Source organism: Molossus molossus, unplaced genomic scaffold (genome assembly GCF_014108415.1).
Source record: "Molossus molossus isolate mMolMol1 unplaced genomic scaffold, mMolMol1.p scaffold_m16_p_19, whole genome shotgun sequence".
In the NCBI taxonomy this organism is placed as follows: domain Eukaryota; kingdom Metazoa; phylum Chordata; class Mammalia; order Chiroptera; family Molossidae; genus Molossus; species Molossus molossus.
This window is the reverse complement of record NW_023425354.1, coordinates 31589037-31595360: the sequence shown is the minus strand read 5'-3', so window position 1 is coordinate 31595360 and position 6324 is coordinate 31589037. Positions and strand designations below refer to the sequence as shown.

Genomic DNA, 6324 nt, shown 5'->3' with positions numbered 1-6324 from the left:
CCCGGGGGTCCAGGACAATGTAGGATGAGGGCCAGGGACCTGGAGTGGGGAGTCCTGTGGTGAACCTAGCAAAGGGAGCCCCTAATGCCTTTGCCCTCAATCCTGAGGTCCTTATGAGTGGACTTCAATTGGTCAGATCAGGGTTCTTAATCCAAGTCTCTAGGAGTGAACTGGGTTATGAAAGAAGAAAATTCAGGGCTCCTGGGTGGCCCCCTTTCTTCTTGCAGGAGTCACAGAAGCTCTCCCTTGCTCCCCCCCCCCCATCCCTAACAGCTGTCCAGACCGGAAGGGAGTCTTTTCCTGTATGTTTCCTGGAGCTGGGTTTGGATAGAGGCAGGAAAGGCCCCACCTTGAGAGGAAGGAGTGTAGGAGTGTGGCCTTCAGGGGGTTGGGAGGGAGGACTGTGTGGGGCAAGTAAGTGAACAAAACAGTGAGGCTATCCAGATTCTTCCAGCTCTGCTGCCCAGAGCTGTGGGCCTGTGAAAATGACAGACTCTGGGAAGGACACAGGTCCCACTGGGATGGGGAGGAGGACAGTGTACAAAAGAAACCTTTTATTTTGAAAATTACAAAACTTATGCCATGACCCCACCCAGCTCCATTTCCACCAATCTAAGGCTCTGTGTGGAGTGAGAGTGAGAGAAGGAAGTGGGGAGACAGGGAGAGAGATCTAGTGGTGGCAGGGGAAAGGAGGAAGGTGGCTGCTGAGAAACTCATGCCACCTTAGGTCTGGGCTTCACTGCCTTTACTCCTCCACACCACAAGGGTGACCAGGAATGGGATGAGGCAGATGGGAGCTATGATCATGGCCAGGAGCACATCCTCTGGGGGATCTGAGAAGGTGGGCTGCACCAGGGAGCAATTGGCAAAGTGGGTCAGGTGAGTCTTAAAGATGAACTCTTCTGCCAATTCATTGGGGAAGCCCAGGCCAAAGTATTCTGCATTCTTTTCCAAGCAATCCTGCAGGTTGCTATAAGGCCTGGGGGCAGGAGAGGACTAGAGTTAGAGAGGGATTGGGCCCAGAGAGAGGAGTGCCCCACATTTACTCAAGGCCCCACCCCTGGCCCAAACCACCCTCCAGCACTGCCCCTACCTGCTAATTTTGGCCCAGTCGCACCAGTCTTCTTTGATAGAGTCCATATAACCCTTATAGTCTTGCCAGCAGTGTAAAATGCTCCCATTGTACTCGTCCATCATTGTCCCTGTGGGCACTAATACTGCACATTGACCACAACCCGCCCCTCTTTCCAAGCCCTCTGGTCCAGGTACTTCCATCTAAGTGCCACTGTCCCTGACTTTGAACATAGGACCTGCTAGCACAGCCTCAGAAAGTTTCCCAAACAAGACACTTCTGGCTGAGGAAAGAGTCCCAACTCAGGAAAATGTTAATGCCTTCCATGTGCACAGCCCTTCCCGGACTGACAAGAGTTTCCACGTATACTTTTTCTGGGGTCTTCTAACCCACCTGTGAGGGGGGCCAGCTTAGAGGTCTGCCTTGTGGGAAAGGAACCCTCCCCCCTGACTTGCCTCCTCTTTTGCCCCAGGCCACCTTCCCATAACTGCTGCCTACTCACCTTCCCACTCTAAGCTGTCTGGGGTGGTAAGAAACTGAGTCAGGGAATCCTGGGGCTTCAGGATAGCTGTGGGCAGAAATGGGATTTCCACATAGTTTTTATGGGGCCTTCTAACCCCCCTGTGAGGTGGGCCAGCTTAGAGGCCTACCTTGTGGGAAAGGAATCCTCCCCACTGACTTGCCTCCCCTTTTGCCCCAGGCCACCTTCCCACAGCTGCTGACTACTCACTTTCTGACTCCAAGCTTCCGGGGGTGGTAAGAATCTGAGCCAGGGACTCCTGGGGATTCAGGATAGCTGTGGGCAGAAATGGAAGAGGAGGTGGACTAGCTGGGATCTCGGCAGTGGAGCCTCGAGGGTGGGTGTGAGTTGGAGGCCAAGACCTTTGGAAGTCGGAGCTACTCTCAGAACCGAAGGAGGAATAATCCACCCACCCACCGGGGGCCTCAGTGCCCAGAAGAGAGGGGCTAGTACCACCTACCTCCCGCATTCAGATCCCAAACTCCTTCCCTCCTCGCCACCGCAGACCTCCCAAGACCTCTCTGCGGGGACCCCCACCCATCTTCTCCAAGTGGAAAGCAGCTCGCGCGGTGCCTTTACGGAGGTGGGGCCCGGGACGGTCCGAAGGACTGCGCTGTCTGCACCCACAGCTCGGGGCCCGTTCTGGCGTTGGCCATCCAGCTTCCTCCCCCTCCAGGGCCTCCCGCGCTTCCCACCCTGGCCCCAGGGTGCCGCGCTCACCCCCCAGCAGGAGGAGGAGGCGGAGCGCTGTGGGTGGCCCCACGCGGGTCGCCGGGATCCGCGGGCCGCCGGCGGCACTCTCTGCCTGGAGCGAGGCCATCGCGTGGCGAGCAGGCGAGGAGGGGCGGCGGCGCTGCGCCGGGCCGGGGCGGGGGCGCCTATATCCCCCGCCCCAGAAGCAGGAAGCCGCGCCGCTTCCTCGCAGGGGCTGGGACAGCGGTGGCCACGTGGGGGGCGGGGGTGAAGCCCGGGGCGGCGGGCTGGAGTGGGAGTCGCAGCCTCACCCTGCCCTGGCGCCTGCCCCTCCCACCGCCTCGCCGGCGAGGACCCACCCTTTTTGTCCAGCTCACCCTGCGGGGCTGGACAGCTCCCCTCGTAACCCCAGAACCTGGATCAATTTCCTGGTCTCTGCCGAGTGGCGCCCAGGACTTGCCCGGGTCCCCCAGCATCCGCTCCCAGGACTCCAGTCGTACCTTCTCTTTCAAGGGGAGGTGGGCAGGGGTGGAGGCGGGGTATGGAGGGAGCTGCCCTCCGGAGGAGTATAAGAAGAGGAGTAGAGGGAGGGGTCTGGGAGCTCAGGGGCCTCTCAATGCCTCAGAATCTAAAGCAGAGGGTTAGGGCCGTCCTGGACCACGGGGCAAGGCGCGCCAAGAGCTGGGCTCAGAGTTCCCAGTTTCCCTGGGAACCCACTGATGTCAGCCCGCCTGCCAAAACCGGGAGGAGAAGGAAGCCGGCCCTCCAGAGTCGGTAGAAGACCTGGGAATAGAGGTAGAGGGAAACCAAAGTCCCAGTACCCTTCCTTCAAGATAACCCCTGGGGCCTAGACCCACAAGCAGGACTGGGGAGGTGGCAAAAGTAAGGAGACTGAATTCCCAGGTAGAAGGTGGCCACAATTTTTCAGGATCAAGCTTGAGAGAAAGAAGGGGTTTAGAATCTAGTGTGTGACTTCATTCATGAGATGGATCCATTATTATCCCCGTTTTACAGAGAAATAAGCAAAAGTTGAGGGGAAAGAGCCCAGAACTTGGAGTTCAGAAGCTTCACTTGCCTTCACAAATCCTTAGTGTCCTCCCATGTGAAATAGGGATTACCCTCTTCATTAAACTGTAGTAAGGGTGACATGTGAAAGGGCGTTACATGCACTCAGTTGACACTAGTTTCCTTTCCTCCTTTTCTATGGACTTGCTTAAGGTCACAACTGCTGACAAGTAGCATAGTGATCCTGGGCCCCAGGGGCCCTGACTTCGGCCATACCACAGCTATCTCTGTGTCCTGAGCCAGAGTTTCATTTGCATGAAGCAGTGGAGGAGCCCAGGAGCTGACTCGACCATGACGTTCAACTCCAGACACAGCTGTCAGCACTGAACTTTCCTAAATTACTCCCAGACACTGACCCTTGGACTCAGCTGCTGCTGTTGTCCAAGTTTACTGATCCCTGCCCACCACGAATTATCTTTCATGACGTCTCTTCAGAATCTTCATCTCGGGGTCTTAGGCTCTTGAATCATGGCCACTGATAACCTGTGGCCTCCTCCATAGGTAGGGTCAAGAGGTTGCTTTAGAAAGACATCCAGAGGGAGAGGGGAAGCGGCCTACTTGGCATAAACCCATAGCCCTTCTGCAGAGGGTCATCTTCTGCAGTGTGCAGAAAAGAGCCAAGCACCTCAGAGCCACTTCAGGCCAGGGACAAAATCCATCCCTTCCCTCCCACCTGAGATTGTCCATCTTTGAAAAAGAAAACACAGTCAAGAGGGAAATTCTGGATGATAAGATGGAAGGAGGAAGCAAGGAGGGGCAGAAAGCAAAATCAGCCATTTCCACTGGGCTGGGTTCAGAAGCACCTAAACTCACTGTGGTTAGGACAGGTGTTGGGATCAAGATTAAAGCTGACAAAAGTAAATGTTGGGTTTTAAATAGGGGAGTATGGTATAATGAATAAAAACAAACATTGGTTAGGATTCTGAAGGCAGGTTCTGCCTCTGTCTTGCTGTGTTACCCTGGGCAGGCCATTTCATGTCTTTGGAGCTCAACATTTTCATCCACAAAATGACCTTAGAATCAAAAGAGAATACACAGGTGACTTGGCAGAAAGTGTGATTTTTAGCTCAGAGTTGGATTAAGCTTACTTCAGGATTGAAGACCTCCAAAGGAGAGCTTGTGGTAGTCATTCCTCAACATGGAAGTCCAAACCCTTCTGTTGCAAAGTCTGGGAATTTTCTCTCCTAATTTTCCTCTTCCCACTTTTTCTTACCAGTTACATGTTTGGATGTTTTCCTTGACTCCTGGGAGCATCCTGGTAATTTGGGGTTGGCTATGATCCTTTGGAGACTGGAGACTGAAGACCTTACCTTCCTTTTCCAAGTGGCCATAGGAGATAATCCCATGTTCTACAGCAAAGGGACAGAGATTTTATTAGGGATAGGTTCTTTCATGGGAAGTCCGTTTTCCACCCCTAGGAGCCCTTACCTTTCTTTTCTAAGCCCATTTTGGCTTTAAAATGTATCATTTTTACTATAAAAGTATACTTTTTAAAAAATATGTTTTATTGAGTTTTTTTAGAGAGGGGAAGGGAAAGGGAGAAAGAGAGAGAGAGAGAAACCTCAATTGGTTGCCCCCCCCCCCATGCACTGCAATCAGGTATCAAACCTAAAACCTGGCATGTGCCCTGACCAGAATCGAACTGGTGACCTTTTGGTGCACAGGATGATGCTCAACCAACTAAGCCACAACAACCAGGGCTAAAAATATACTTTTTAATTCCAAGTAATACATAAGTATATACTTGTAGCAAAATATATTTTTTTCTTTCAAATCATGTAAATAACCTGGCCATGAGTCAAAATGTGCAAAGAAGATTCAAACTTGCTCCTTTAAGGGAGATGCTGCCATGATTGCCTCACACAAGCATAATCAAAGGCAATGATGACACTGGATTCCATAGAGCACGGGTGGTTAAGAAGACTTCAAGTCACACAGATAGAAAAGCTTGGTTTTGGAGTCTTAGATGGGTAGCAGGAGACAGGAGAGACATGAAATTTAAGGGACCCTCAAAGGACAGGATGGGGTTTCTGGATCATCAGTACCTTGAAGTGTTTCTTGACATGATTCAGTGTTGATAGTATTTGCTGTTTGGGGATAACCGAAAAGAATGGGCTGAGCAGGTCTGTTGTCCCTTAGGGTCAAACTTCTTCAAGGTGTAGACTCAGTCTTCCTGTTGTTGAGGTAATACCGGAAAAACATGACCACACTAAAGCCAGAGTTTCCAAATCTGTCTGCAGCTTAATCTCTGTTGCAAAATATTTAATCACAGAAAACTTTATAGCCCCAGTCCTTTCTCACTCACCTCCCCACATATTTTGCACTTTAAAAACAGGCATAAATAGGATTTACTATCCATGTTGTTTAGTGCTTTTTTTTTTTTTTTTTTTACTTAATAACATGTCTTGGATATCCATGATAGCATGTATAGATGCCACTTTACTTTTAACTATTGTATAGTATTGTTTTAATCTTTTTCCCCCCTCTTATATCCAGTGGGGTCTGTTCTTTAGTTCCCTATACACTCCCTTATTCCTCTGTCCCTACCCCACTTTCACCCCTAGTGCTTGGGAAGAGAGGAATGTGGTTCTGGTCCAACTGAACATTGACCTGAGATTTCTAGCCCCAACCTAGATTGTTCTCCTGGTAGGGATCCTACTGTCATATAGTTTTCCCTTCTCATTACAGGCTAAGGGCTACCCTGCCTGGAGCAAGGGAAGAGATGATTCAGTCCTTCGAAGAAGTGCCATTTGTAATCCTCAGCCTTCTCTCTCTAAACACACACACACACGCACACACACACACACACACACACACACACACACACACACATCCAGAACAACATAATGGGAAGTAAAAAGCACTGGGGGCCTCCTGCACAATGAAGTTATGCAGAGCATCCTGGAATCAATGTCTCTATGGTGTAGAGACATTCACATGCTGGCCTCTTCCCCAGCTGTCTACAAAATAAAGA

At 51.2% G+C, this 6324-nt stretch overlaps 1 protein-coding gene and 1 pseudogene across 3 annotated transcripts; both read right to left on the bottom strand.

Moving 5' to 3' along the window:
* Positions 1–532: 532 nt before the first annotated feature.
* RAMP2 (receptor activity modifying protein 2) lies at positions 533–2431 on the bottom strand. 3 transcript variants are annotated; one of them, XM_036269273.1, is made up of 5 exons: positions 2313–2431; positions 1803–1868; positions 1575–1640; positions 1094–1211; positions 533–979 (listed from the first exon to the last, which is right to left on the bottom strand). In XM_036269273.1, exons 1-5 carry the CDS (start codon positions 2410–2412, stop codon positions 724–726), a joined length of 606 nt encoding a protein of 201 aa, XP_036125166.1. In that variant the 5' UTR covers positions 2413–2431; the 3' UTR covers positions 533–723. The 3 variants fall into 3 exon arrangements, with proteins under 3 accessions (XP_036125166.1, XP_036125168.1, XP_036125169.1); XM_036269275.1 differs by having other exon boundaries at positions 1094–1202; XM_036269276.1 differs by lacking the exon at positions 1575–1640.
* Positions 2432–5359: 2928 nt separating this feature from the next.
* Positions 5360–5552, bottom strand: LOC118633732 (annotated as a pseudogene).
* Positions 5553–6324: the final 772 nt, after the last annotated feature.

Bases quoted from the DNA above. Each gene is read 5' to 3' on its own strand.
- RAMP2 (XM_036269273.1), bottom strand. From the start codon at position 2,412: ATGGCCTCGCTCCAGGCAGAGAGTGCCGCCGGCGGCCCGCGGATCCCG. The intron at 1,212-1,574 runs GTGAGTAGGCAG...GTGCAGTATTAG, and splicing joins AGACAGCTTAGAGTGGGAAG to TGCCCACAGGGACAATGATG. The intron at 980-1,093 runs GTAGGGGCAGTG...TCCTGCCCCCAG, and splicing joins GACTGGGCCAAAATTAGCAG to GCCTTATAGCAACCTGCAGG.